The 13,910-nt window shown below is 45.3% G+C and overlaps 1 protein-coding gene across 8 annotated transcripts in view; it reads left to right on the forward strand.

Annotated features, from left to right (window-relative positions):
• Positions 1–13,910, forward strand: part of arap2 (ArfGAP with RhoGAP domain, ankyrin repeat and PH domain 2) — a 272,636-nt gene that overhangs the window by 227,381 nt on the left and 31,345 nt on the right. For all 8 annotated transcript variants that reach the window (XR_008062416.1, XR_008062417.1, XR_008062418.1 and 5 more), the window contains exons 25-26: positions 6,124–6,198; positions 7,281–7,398. Coding sequence is in view for 1 of the 8 variants with exons in the window: in XM_052459291.1 (XP_052315251.1) it covers positions 6,124–6,198; positions 7,281–7,398 (193 nt within the window). In the remaining 7 variants the exon portion in view is untranslated. The remainder of the gene's footprint in view (positions 1–6,123; positions 6,199–7,280; positions 7,399–13,910) is intronic.

The following is a 13,910-nucleotide window of genomic DNA, read 5'->3' on the forward strand; positions in this document are numbered from 1 at the left end:
TGCCAAGCTATTTTGGAATGTTCTATCAACTGAGGCTGGATTGTGATGATAATGTAGAATGTTCATTCAACTGAGGCTGGATTGCCATGGTAATGTAGAATGTTCAACCAACTGAGGCTGGATTGCCATGGTAATGTAGAATGTTCATTCAACTGAGGCTGGATTGCCATGGTAATGTAGAATGTTCGTTCAACTTAGGCTGGATTGCCATGGTAATGTAGAATGGTCAGTCAACTGAAGCTGGATTGCCATGGTAATGTAGAATGTTCATTCAACTGAGGCTGGATTGCCATGGTAATGTAGAATGTTCATTCAACTGAGGCTGGATGGCCATGGTAATGTAGATTGTTAATTCAACTGAGGCTGGATTGCCATGGTAATGTAGAATGTTCATTCAACTGAGGCTGGATTGCCATGGTAATGTAGAATGGTCATTCAACTGAGGCTGGATTGCCATGGTAATGTAGAATGTTCATTCAACTGAGGCTAGATTGCCATGGTAATGTAGAATGTTCGTTCAACTGAGGCTGGATCGCCATGGTAATGTAGAATGTTCGTTCAACTGAGGCTGGATTGCCATGGTAATGTAGAATGTTTATTCAACTGAGACTGGATTGCCATGGTAATGTAGAATATTCATTCAACTGAGGCTGGATTACAATGGTAATGTAGAATGTTCTACCAACTGAGGCTGGATTGCCATGGTAATGTAGAATGTTCATTCAACTGACGCTGGATTGCCATGGTAATGTAGAATGTTCATTCAACTGAGGCTAGATTGCCATGGTAATGTAGAATGTTCGTTCAACTGAGGCTGGATCGCCATGGTATTGTAGAATGTTCACTCAAATAGTTATAACTGATGTGGCTCATAAAAATAGTTGACTCAACCAATTACAGCACACCTGCTTTTACTTCCTGGCATCGGTACACTCAAAATGGCTGCCAGTCCATCCATTATGTTATCGTTCACTTGACACACCCTTTCTATTCATTCTTCTTTCTACGGGTAAACTCTGCCTATTCGTTATGACACACTGTACATTTACATTTTAGTCATTTAGCAGATGCTTTTATGCAGAGCGACTTACAGAAGTGAGTACATATGTTCCTCTGTGGGAATCAAACCCACAACCCTGGTGTTGCACGCGCCATGCTCTACCAACTGAGCCACATGGGACCTGGGTACTTATCCTTTACTTAAATCTACTGTAAACTTCTCATTTCCGGTGGAGAGGAAGGAATAAGTACCATGATGCATAGAAACACCTCTAAACCTTTCTCTTCCCCACTCGTTTCCACAGCTGAGAGTGATTGTTGTCAAGACAAGCTGCAGTGTGCTTTAACTGGGGGCCAAGACCCAGCATTTCAAAATGTCCGCCACACATGGACTTTTTAGTTATCAGGGCAGTTGATGAAAGTGGTTTAATGTGTGGTACTGTCTCAACCAGCTGCATAAGTAAGTGATAATCAACGAGGGGGCTATGCGTTATTTTTTAATTAACACATGGAGCCCTGAGTTGATTATCCCTTTCATATCATCTATATAATTTAACACATTTGCCACTAGATATGTGTTCATTTTCTCGGTAGAAATATGATCAACGTCCACTGAAGTAGCTAGCAAGTTTACTTACGGAAACTTCTGAGAACGTCAGAGAAGGGAGAGTAGGCTACTCTGAATAGGGCCGATATTCATTTGTATTTAGGTAGCTAGCTAACAGCAATGGAAGAGTGTGACAGGATTAGCTAACGTCAGCACTTCCTGCTTCCTGCCTATGTGGGAGTACATCATGAAACTATTCTCCAGCCCAGTTCCTAGCGAGGATGAAATAGCAACACAATATTCAGGGCTGTCTGACTTGATTATAACGAGGCCTGTTTATTTTCTGATGTCTGTCGTCTGTCCTGTTGTCTGTCCTCAGATACAGAGAGTCGTAAAACCCTGTCCTCAGATACAGAGAGCTGTAAAACCCTGTCCTCAGATACAGAGAGCTGTAAAACCCTGTCCTCAGATACAGAGAGCCGTAAAACCCTGTCCTCAGATACAGAGAGCTGTAAAACCCTGTCCTCAGATACAGAGAGCCGTAAAACCCTGTCCTCAGATACAGAGAGCCGTAAAACCCTGTCCTCAGATACAGAGAGCTGTAAAACCCTGTCCTCAGATACAGAGAGCTGTAAAACCCTGTCCTCAGATACAGAGAGCCGTAAAACCCTGTCCTCAGATACAGAGAGCTGTAAAACCCTGTCCTCAGATACAGAGAGCCGTAAAACCCTGTCCTCAGATACAGAGAGCTGTAAAACCCTGTCCTCAGATACAGAGAGCCGTAAAACCCTGTCCTCAGATACAGAGAGCTGTAAAACCCTGTCCTCAGATACAGAGAGCTGTAAAACCCTGTCCTCAGATACAGAGAGCTGTAAAACCCTGTCCTCAGATACAGAGAGCTGTAAAACCCTGTCCTCAGATACAGAGAGCTGTAAAACCCTGTCCTCAGATACAGAGAGCCGTAAACCCTGTCCTCAGATACAGAGAGCTGTAAAACCCTGTCCTCAGATACAGTAAAACCCTGTCCTCAGATACAGAGAGCTGTAAAACCCTGTCCTCAGATACAGAGAGCCGTAAAACCCTGTCCTCAGATACAGAGAGCCGTAAAACCCTGTCCTCAGATACAGAGAGCCGTAAAACCCTGTCCCCAGATACAGAGAGCTGTAAAACCCTGTCCTCAGATACAGAGAGCTGTAAAACCCTGTCCTCAGATACAGAGAGCTGTAAAACCCTGTCCTCAGATACAGAGAGCTGTAAAACCCTGTCCTCAGATACAGAGAGCTGTAAAACCCTGTCCTCAGATACAGAGAGCTGTAAAACCCTGTCCTCAGATACAGAGAGCTGTAAAACCCTGTCCTCAGATACAGAGAGCTGTAAAACCCTGTCCTCAGATACAGAGAGCTGTAAAACCCTGTCCTCAGATACAGAGAGCTGTAAAACCCTGTCCTCAGATACAGAGAGCTGTAAAACCCTGTCCTCAGATACAGAGAGCTGTAAAACCCTGTCCTCAGATACAGAGAGCTGTAAAACGCTGTCCTCAGATACAGAGAGCTGTAAAACCCGGATGAAGAAGTCCTAATGAATGTCCCAAGAGAAAAAGGTTACGTCCTTATATACCATATGGTTTATGTATAACTAGCTATGTTGGCACATTTTATAAACATAAATACAGTTTAAAAATCACACACAATGTATATTCCTTCTACAACTGGAGCAGACCAACCCTTGCTGGGAGTGCAGGCTTCTGTTCCAACCCAGCACTAATACACCTGATTCAATGTATCAAACGTAATTAGTTAATAATTAATTATGCTGTTACTGGGCTGAAGCAGAAGTGTTCTCACTCAGTAGAGCAGGGATCGGTGGAGTGATGTTGGACATTACTGGTAATGGACTTATTTTATTATACCTGAAACAATGTTTTTTATAATAACAGCCTACTTGTTACTAAAATGTCTAGCCTTTACATATGAGTTAGGTTACTTGTAGACTTTTGGAAATTATATGAAATAGTAATTTATTTGAAGTTAAGTGTTTAAACTTGTTTTGATTGTTAACTTAACGATTATTTAGGATGAACTAGTGTCCATGTTAATTAATCATGTCACGATCCTGCAATAAAGAGAGGAAGGGAATCTGTCTCTAATTTGTCTGTGTTTCTGTGTTGTATTATTAGATTATTACTATTTTGTCAGGATATCAGCCATGTGAACCCATTTTGCAGCTGATAATGGCATGTAATGCCAATGCTACCATAGGCCTACAGTTTTTTTGAGGGGGGGAGGGGAACATATAGCTGAACAATATGTAAACAATGTGTGTGAGTTAAGCTTGTCTGCTTCAGATGCAAATTGTCAAGGTTTGCATTGCAAATGTCCATAAGACTAATGCCATCATACTGTAGGCCAGTGGATCCCAACTCCGGTCCTCAAGTAACCCCAGACAAACACTTTTGTCTGGATTCAACTTGTCAACCAATCATCAGGCCCCAAATAATGAATTGGGTATGTTGGGGCTACAACACAAATCTGTGCTGTTGGATGAACTCAAGGACCGGATTATACGGCTTTTAGCCAATCAGCATTCATAATTGTAATTATAAACTGGCGGTTCTAGCCCTGAATGCTGATTGGCTGACACCCGTGATATATCAGACTCTATACCATGTGTATGACCAAAACAATATATTTTTACTGTTCAAATTACATTGCTAACCAGTTTATAATATGTAAGGCACCTCAGGGCCAATATACCATGGCGATTGGCTCTATCCAGGCACTCCGTGTTGCGTAACCAGTTTATAATAGCATTAAGGCATCTCGGGGGTTGTGGTATATGGCCAATATACCATGGTTAATGGGCGTATCCTGGTACTCTGTGTTGCGTCGCACATAAGAACAGCCCTTAGACATGTTGTATTGGCCTTATACCACACCCCCTCGGGCCTTATTCTTCTCTACTTCCTGTTCTCCCCCTCTCCATCCTTCTGTCATTCCCTGCACCAGCTTCCACCATCTCCTCTTCAGTGTTTGTCTCCTCTTTCCTCTCCTTAGTTCTGCTAATGGAATATCTCTTTGTCTGTGGGCTGTAATCTCTACCGGTGTGGAACACATGCACGCACTCATACGCACGCACACAGAAATACACAGACACACACACACATAGGACTCTACCTGTTATAATGACGACATGTCATAGGCCAACCTATTATTTTTCCTGTGCAGCCCTGCCATTGTCATGGCATTTGTCTTTTCCCAAGACCTCTCCGTCATGTATGACCTTCATGCCACAACTTCTCTCCGCATGTTTACAATATTTTCTCTCTGGCTTACTGTTGTTGAAGACATCATAGGTTGTTTAGTTCAAAGTTGAGAAGAAATGTATCATAGAAGGCAGACTTTTCACTTTTGTCTCAGAAGTTGGTTTGCTCATGATAACCCGATCTTAAAAATAATTTTTGTTGTTGTCGTGAAGAGAGAGAGAACAGAGGACAAGGACAGAGACATAAGGTCATATGACTCTTGATGCAATGTCACTTTGTGTCCAATGGCCTCTCGGCTGTTGTTTTACAATGGCCTCTCAGCTGTTATTTTACAATGGCCTCTCGGCTGTTATTTTACAATGGCCTCTCGGCTGTTGTTTTACAATGGCCTCTCGGCTGTTGTTTTACAATGGCCTCTCGGCTGTTGTTTTACAATGGCCTCTCGGCTGTTGTTTTACAATGGCCTCTCGGCTGTTGTTTTACAATGGCCTCTCGGCTGTTGTTTTACAATGGCCTCTCGGCTGTTGTTTTACAATGGCCTCTCGGCTGTTGTTTTACAATGGCCTCTCAGCTGTTGTTTTACAATGGCCTCTCGGCTGTTGTTTTACAATGGCCTCTCGGCTGTTGTTTTACAATGGCCTCTCGGCTGTTGTTTTACAATGGCCTCTCAGCTGTTGTTTTACAATGCCGGAGGTTGAAGGGAAATTGAGAGATCCCAAGGACTTCTCCAAAGCCTCTTGCGTGTGTTTAAGACACTTTGTATGTGGCCTGATACAGTATGTTACCTCAATGGTATCGAACAGACTGGATTCTCACAGATTGAAACATACATTTGTCTCCGTGTTAAATCTAAAATGATATCAAAATCCTAAGAGGAGTATCATTACTTGATCTACTACAAGCTTCAGATTTCCACACATTCCATTGACCCACATTCCATTGACTCAAAGTCACGGGTCAAAGGTCAGAGTTAGCTCACTTGTTTGGGATATTATAAAGTTTGGCAGAAATGTTGACTACATTTGAAGCCCTTACCCCCCCCCCCCTTCCCTTTCCACCTCTCTGACTTCCTCTGGCTTGCTTCCCTCATTCTGCCAAAACATTGCATCAATTAAAAGCACTATATTTAGTTTTGCCTGTAGCTCAGAATATGACCTCTACCACTCTCCTCAAATCGTCTAATGCTTCCCTTGGTTCCCTCTGTTTAGGCTCAGGCCACACCGAGGTGGGAATTCAGAACAAAAGCCAATTAATCCGAATGTTGTGGTTTTTCTTTTTCCTCTGTTTCTCTCCCTCTTTTTCTCCTTCTATTTAGTTCTCTCCGGCCGGGGACTTGATCTTTGAGGTGTTCCTGGAGAGGAGGGAGCCGGAGGACTGCTGCTTAATCAAGGTGAAGGTGTGTGTGTGTGTGTGTGTGTGTGTGTGTGTGTGTGTGTGTGTGTGTGTGTGTGTGTGTGTGTGTGTGTGTGTGTGTGTGTGTGTGTGTGTGTGTGTGTGTGTGTGTGTGTGTGTGTGTGTGTGTGAGCAAGAGGGGGAGTGTATAAGTTGGCTGGAGAGAATGAAGGATAAAGGGAGTAGAAGGAAAGGAGGTGGAGGGGTGTGTAATGGAGTTTGGGGGAGTTTGAGGTACAGAGCTGATGGGATGGAGGGAATAGAGAGAGGTGTGGGAGTGGAGGGGTGTGTAACAGGGTCTGGGGGAGTTAGAGGTACAGAGCTGATGGGATGGAGGGAATAGAGAGAGGTGTGGGAGTGGAGGGGTGTGTAACAGGGTCTGGGGGAGTTAGAGGTACAGAGCTGATGGGATGGAGGGAACAGAGAGAGGTGTGGGAGTGGAGGGCGTGATAGAATAGGGCCAGGACGTTGGTGGTTAAACCTGATAGGATTACTGCCACCGAAATAAATCAAAAGCTAGCTAATCAAAGACACTTCTGATATAATTGTGTGAGTAATTGTGTTTAATCAGAAGCAGTGGTAAGCTGCAGGTAATGGATGTATTTTGCAGGTGTGGAACAGCAGTGGGGTGGAAAGGGGAGGTGGGGGGTTAGAGTGGACTGTTTTACGACTCACTGCAACATTAACAATTATTTTCTTCTCTTTTGAGTCATGCTTGTTCTTTACTTTCTGTTCACCTCTACACTATGATTACAGAATAGTTTCTGTGCAGACTATTTCACAAACAAATGTAGACGTTTGTGTTCTCCATTTCCAGATTGCAAGTGATGGAAAATCTTTGACAGTGATACAAATGCCCAACCTTTCCCCCATCCCCTAATTATCTGATGGGGATAGCTAACATGCAGGGTTGTAGTCGTTCTATTTATATTCAGCAAGTTAATGGACATTTTAAGAATGTACTGTGATTTCAGTTCACTTCCTGTTTCTTCCTGGGTGCAATGGAAATGAACCCAGTCCTGCTAAGATGTGATTGTTTCCTCTCCTCTCTCTAACATCTTTGTGGTTGTGTTGTGGTAGTTGTCTCCTACCATGACGTCAGACGAGCTGGCAGAGTCCACGCTGGTTACGAGGAACGTGGTCACCAACCCGGTCGACCTCTGGACCACGTTTGAGGTCATTGAGAACGGAGAACTGGGTATGTGACAACAAAGAGATGATCAGCTGGTCATTAAGGTCACTACATACATAGAAGCATTTCTTTCATGTCTCCAGGTTTCTGAAGTCAGAAAAACATCTGGTTTCACTAATTGGTTGGATAAATGAAATATGTAAATATGTAGACAGTGCTGTAAATAATATTGGGAAGAAGGGAAATGTCTTTGCTTATTCCCTCTCAACATATTTTTTCAATCTTTTCAAACCAAATCAAATTGTATTTGTCACATATACACGGTTAGCAGATGTTAATATGAGTGTAGTGAAATGCTTGCGCTTCTATTTCTGACAGTGCAACAATATCTAACAAGCGATCAAACAGTTCCCCAACAACGACCCGATACACACTAATCTAAAGGGGGTGAATGAGAATATATATGTATAAATATATGGATGAGTGATGGCCGAGCAGCATAGGCAAGGTGCAATAGATGGTATAAAATAGATTGTAATGTTAGATATGTAAACATGATTAAAGTGGCATTATTTAAAGTGGCATTGTTGAAAGTGACTCGTGATCCATTTATTAAGGTGGCCAGTGATTGGGTCTCCATTTAGGCAGCAGCCTCTCTGAGTTAGTGATTGGGTCTCCGTGTAGGCAGCAGCCTCTCTGAGTTAGTGATTGGGTCTCCGTGTAGGCAGCAGCCTCTCTGAGTTAGTGATGGCTGTTTAGCAGTCTGATGGCCTTGAGATAGAAGCTGTTTTTCAGTCTCTCGGTCTCTGCTTTGATGCACCTGTACTGACCTCGCCTTCTGGATGGTAGCAGGGTGACCAGGCAGTGGCTCGGGTGGTTGTTGTCCTTGATGATCTTTTTGGCCTTTTTGTGACATCTGGTGCTATAGATGTCATGAAAGGCAGGTAGTTTGCCCACAGTGATGTGTTTTGCAGACCGCACCACCCTTTGGAGGGCCTTGCGGTTGACGGCGGTGCAGTTGCCATACCAGGTTGTGATACAACCCGACAGGATGCTCTCGATTGTGGATCTGTAAAAGTTAGTCAAGGTTTTGGGTGACAAGCCAAATTTCTTCAGCCTCCTGAGTTTGAAGAGGTGCTGTTGTGCCACACATTTCAGTTTGTCGTTGATGTGTACGCCGAGGAACTTCAAACTTTCCACTTTCTTCACTGCTGCCCCTTCGATGTGGATCATCTCCTTAGTTTTATTGACGTTGAGTGAGAGGTTGTTTGCCTGACACCACACTCCGAGTGCCCTCACCTCCTCCCTGTAGGCTGTCTCGTCGCTGTAGGTAATCAAGCCCGCTACTGTTGTGCCTTCTGCAAACTTGATGATTGAGTTGGAGGCGTGAATGGCCCCCGCAGTCGTGGTTGAACAGGGAGTATAGGAGGGGGCTGAGCACGCACCCTTGTGGGTCCCCAGTGTTGAGGGTCAGCGAGGTGCAGATGTTGTTTCCTACCTTCACCACCTGGGTGTGGTCCGTCAGAAAGTCCAGGACCCAATTGCACAGGGTGGGGTTAAAGCCCAGGGCTACCAGCATTCTTACAGTGGCTCCTCCTTTAAAAGTTGCGAGCTTTACAGCGCAGGACTTAGAGGTAACCAGCGTCACGGCTTCATTACTCCAGACCACCACAAGGGGGAGATAGAGCACTCATTATGCATTTGGGTCCCAAGGTTTTTATATGACCAAACATATCGAGTGGTTCCAATGACGAATTTCACACTTGCCACCCGTCCCTGATGGCTTCAGCAAAGTTGGCTGACAAAACATTACGGGGAAGCAAATGTATGTAGTTATAACGTCATAACGAGTCAAGCAAAAAAATTGGGAGGAATATGTTAGTATAGAGACAATAGTATATAGTATGTAGAGACAAACGATTGTGCATATTTTTTTGACATAAAGTTAATTTACGAAAATCGCTATTTAGCAAAAAAGAATTCAGCCATATTCAATACCAGGTGTATCAAACTCATGCATCATAGCAAGCAGGGAGCAGGTTTCGAACCCTGAACATTCTAGCCTGAAGTCCAGCACGCTAACGACTGTGCCCAAATGTATTAATTGGGGTTGGTTCCGATTGTGGCTAAAAACACTTTGTCAATTGGAATTTTTTTTACGTGGGAAGGGGAAAAAAATCAGTATTATTCGTTTTTCACAAACATAGCAGGATGGGCTATTAGCTGAACAATATACTATTCAACCTTTACTAAAGCTCGGGACTGAGGGGAAGCCCAGTACTGAGAGAAAGCCCAGTACTGAGAGGAAGCCCAGTACTGAGAGGAAGCCCAGTACTGAGATGAAGCTCAGGTAGGTAGTAGGCTCCGGTAGATCCTGGCTGGCTGGCGGATCTGGAAGATTCAGGTTGACTAGCAGATCTGGAAGATTCTGGTTGACTGGCAGATCTGAAAGAGACTGGTTGACTGGCAGATCTGGAAGAGACTGGTTGACTGGCAGATCTGGAGGAGACTGGTTGACTGGCAGATCTGGAAGAGACTGGTTGACTGGCAGATCTGGAAGAGACTGGTTGACTGGCAGATCTGGAAGAATCTGGCTGACTGGCTCTATGCAGGCTGACAGCTCCTTGCAGACTGACAGCTCCATGCAGGCTGACAGCACCCTGCAGACTGGCAGCTCGTTGCAGACTGACAGCTCGTTGCAGACTGACAGCTCTTTGCAGACTGACAGCTCTTTGCAGACTGGCAGCTCTGGCTGCTTTATGCAGACTGACAGCTCTGGCTGCTTCATACAGACTGACAGCTCTGACTGCTCCATGCAGGCTGACAGCACCCTGCAAACTGACAGCTCCTTGCAGACTGACAGCTCCTTGCAGTCTGGCAGCTCTTTGCAGACTGACAGCTCTGGCTGCTTCATGCAGACTGACAGCACCTTGCAGACTGACAGCTCCCTGCAGACTGGCAGCTCAGGCTGCTCCGAACAGGCAGGAGGCTCCGGCAGCGCTGTAGAGGAGGAAGGCTCTGATAGCGCTGAACAGGCGGGAGACTCCGACAGCGCAGGAGAGGAGAAAGGCTCTGATAGCGCTGAACAGGCGGGAGACTCCAACAGCGCAGGAGGGAAGGAAGGCTCTGGCTGTGCTGAACAGGCGAGGCGCACAGAAGGCCTGGTGCGTGGTGCTGGAACTGGTGCTACAGGATCGAGGACACGCACAGGAAGCCTGGTGCGTAGAGCTGCTACCGGAGGACTGGTGTGTGAAGGTGGCACAGGATGGACTGGACCGTGAAGGTGTACTGGAGAGCCTGAGAGCAGGACTGGCACAGGACGTGCAAGGCTAGGTAGGTACACAGGAGGCCTGGTGCGTGAGGCTGGCACATTTTTCACCAGCCGACTAACACGCACCTCAGGACGAGTATGGAGCGCTGACCCAGGTGCCATTAAATCCCCGACACGCTCCGTCGGACGAATCTTGTACCTAAAGCACCATGCTAGCAACTCCCTCATTACTCTCTCCTCCACTTTCCCCATTAACTCCTTCACCTCTAACACCGGCTCTGGTTCTGGTCTCCTCCTTGGCTCCTCACGATAAACAAGGAGAGTTGGCTCTGGATAGACCGGACCGTGCAGGCGCACTGGAGCTCTTGAGCACCGAGCCTACCCAACCTTACCTGGCTCGATGCCCACTCTAGCCCGGCCAATACGAAGGGCTGGTATGTGCCGCACCGGGCTATGCACCCGCACTGGAAACACTGTGCGCTCCATAGCATAACACGGTGCCTGCCCGGTCTCTCTAGCCCCCCGGCCAGCACAGGGAGTTTGCGCAGGTCTCCTACCTGGCATAGCCATACTCCATTTAAGCCCCCAATATTTTTTTGGGGCTCTTTTTCGGGCTTCCTTGCTAATCGTGTTCCCTCGTATCGTCGGCTCCTATCTCCGGCTGCCTCTGCTCTCCTTAGTGCCTCCACCTGTTCCCATGGGAGGCGATCTCTTCCGGCCAGTATCTCCTCCCAAGTGTAACAACCTTTACCATCCAACACGTCTTCCCATGTCCATTCTCTGAATAATTCATCCTCCTTTTGCTGCTCCAGCTGTCGCTGCCTGTTTCCACGCCGCTCGGTCCGGGTGTGGTGGGTGATTCTGTAACGTCGTTCTTCGTTTGTCGAAAGAGAGTCGGACAGAAATGCAGCGTGGTTGTTACTCATGTTATTTAATGAATGAAATGACGATACATGAAAATAACGTAATATACAAAATACAAAACAACAAACGGAACGTGAAACCTATTACAGCCTATCTGGTGAAACAACACAGAGACAGGAACAATCACCCACGAAATACACAGTGGAACCCCGGCTACCTAAATACGGTTCCCAATCAGAGACAATGAAAATCACCTGACTCTGATTGAGAACCGCCTCAGGCAGCCAAGCCTATACAACACCCCTACTCAGCCGCAATCCCAAATACTACAAACCCCAATACGAAAATACAATATATAAACCCATGTCACACATTGGCCTGACCAAATATATAACGAAAACACAAAAAACAATGACCAAGGCGTGACACATCTGCATTTTGAAAGAGTATTTTTTTGTCATTATTTAATTAACCAAATGTGTTTATTTGTTTATTAGGCTACTGTGCAGTCTACAATACAATACTCTTTCAAAATGCAGATGTTGATGTAGTTATGGATCCATAACAAATTACTATGGGAATAAATATCACTGATTTACAGAAATATTGGAACAAACTTGTCTAATGAAGGCAAACAATGTAGAATCCTCGAATCCTGTAGCCTACTCCCGACCATCACGTTGTACATCGCCATATGTTCCATTCCATCCTAACGGAAACACTGAGGGTTTTGTTTTTCATTTTTCTCTGAATAGAAACACCATAATATCATCAAATTAATTAAGCCAAATTTCAATCCCATATACTACAAAAAATGTTTTAAATTATCTGGTAATGCCAATACGGAATACGATCAAATGCTTCTCGGAGATGCCCTAGGGTGGTCAAACTAGCAATAACTTGCAGTAACAGAAAAATTGGCTGATGTGCCACAAAAAACTGCGGCAGCATGCAAGGTGTGCCACAGTATGATGCAAATTTTAAAGGAGGAACCACTGTACATAGCTATTCCTCTAGTCCAGATGGGATAGGGCAGTGTGCAGTGTGATGGTGATTGCATCGTCTGTGGACCTGCGGTATGCAAACTGAAGTGGGTTTAGGGTGGCCTGTAAGGTGGAGGTGATATGATCCTTGACTAGTCTCTCAAAGCACTTCATGATGACAGAAGTGAGTACTACGGGGTGGTAGTCATTTAGTTCAGTTATCTTTGCCTTCTTGGGTACAGGAACAATGGTGGCCATCTTGAAACATATGGGGACATTCAACTGGGATAGGGAGAGATTGAATATCTCAGTAAACACACCAGCCAGCTTGTCTGCGCTTGATCTGAGGACGCGGCTAGGGATGCCGTCTGGGCCAGCAGCCTTGCGAGGGTTAACACATTTAAATGTTTTACTCACGTCGGCCATGGAGAAGGAGAGGCGGGGACAGTTTTTGTTAGCGGGCCGTGACGGTGGCACTCTATTATCTTAAAAGCGGGCAAAGAAGGTGTTTAGTTTGTCTGGAAGTGTGATGTCGGTGTCCGTGACGTGGCTGGTTTTCTTTTTGTAGTCCATGATTACCTGTAGACCCTGCCACATACGTCTCGTGTCTGAGCCGTTGAATTGCGATTCCACTTTGTGCCTGTACCAGCATTTCACTTATTTGATTGGCTTGCGGAGGGAATAACTACGCTGTTTATATTCAGCCATGTTCCCAGACATCTTTCCATGGTTAATGCGGTGGTTTGCGCTATCATTTTTACGCAAATGCTGCCATCTTTCCACGGTTTCTGGTTAGGGTAGGTTTTAATAGTCACAGTGGGTACAACATCTCCAATGCACTTCCTTATAAATTCACTCAGTCAGTGTATCGGTCGACATATTCCAGTCCACGTGATCTAAACAATCTTGAAGCGTGGATTCCGATTGGTCAGACCAGTATTGAATGGTTCTAGTCACTGGTGCATCCTATTTGAGTTTCTACCTATAAGACGGTAGGAGCAAGATGGCGTCGTGGTCGGATTTGCCGAAGGGAGTTAGAGTAGCAGTGGTCGAGTGTATTACCCCTACACGTAGTGCAATCAATATGCCGATGGAATTTTGGTAACCTTATTCTCAAATCAGCTAAAATAAATGCAGCCTCAATATATATGGTTTCCAGTTTACATAAAGTCCTGTGAAGTTCCTTTAGTGCCGTCTTGGTGTCTGCTTGAGGGGGAATGTGCACAGCTGTGACGATAACTAACTAGAATTCTCTTGGAAGGTAATATGGCCGGCATTTGATTGGGAGGAATTTTAGGTCGGGTGAGCAGAAGGACTTGAGTTCCTGTATGTTGTTATGATTACACCATGAGTCGTTAATCATGGAGCACACACCCCTGCCCTCCCTCTTCCCAGAGAGATGTTTATCTCTGTTGGCACGATGCATAGAGAAGCCCGGTGGCTGAACCGTTGCCTTCCCG

The sequence above is a fragment of the Oncorhynchus keta genome, chromosome 13 (genome assembly GCF_023373465.1).
Source record: "Oncorhynchus keta strain PuntledgeMale-10-30-2019 chromosome 13, Oket_V2, whole genome shotgun sequence".
Taxonomy (NCBI): domain Eukaryota; kingdom Metazoa; phylum Chordata; class Actinopteri; order Salmoniformes; family Salmonidae; genus Oncorhynchus; species Oncorhynchus keta.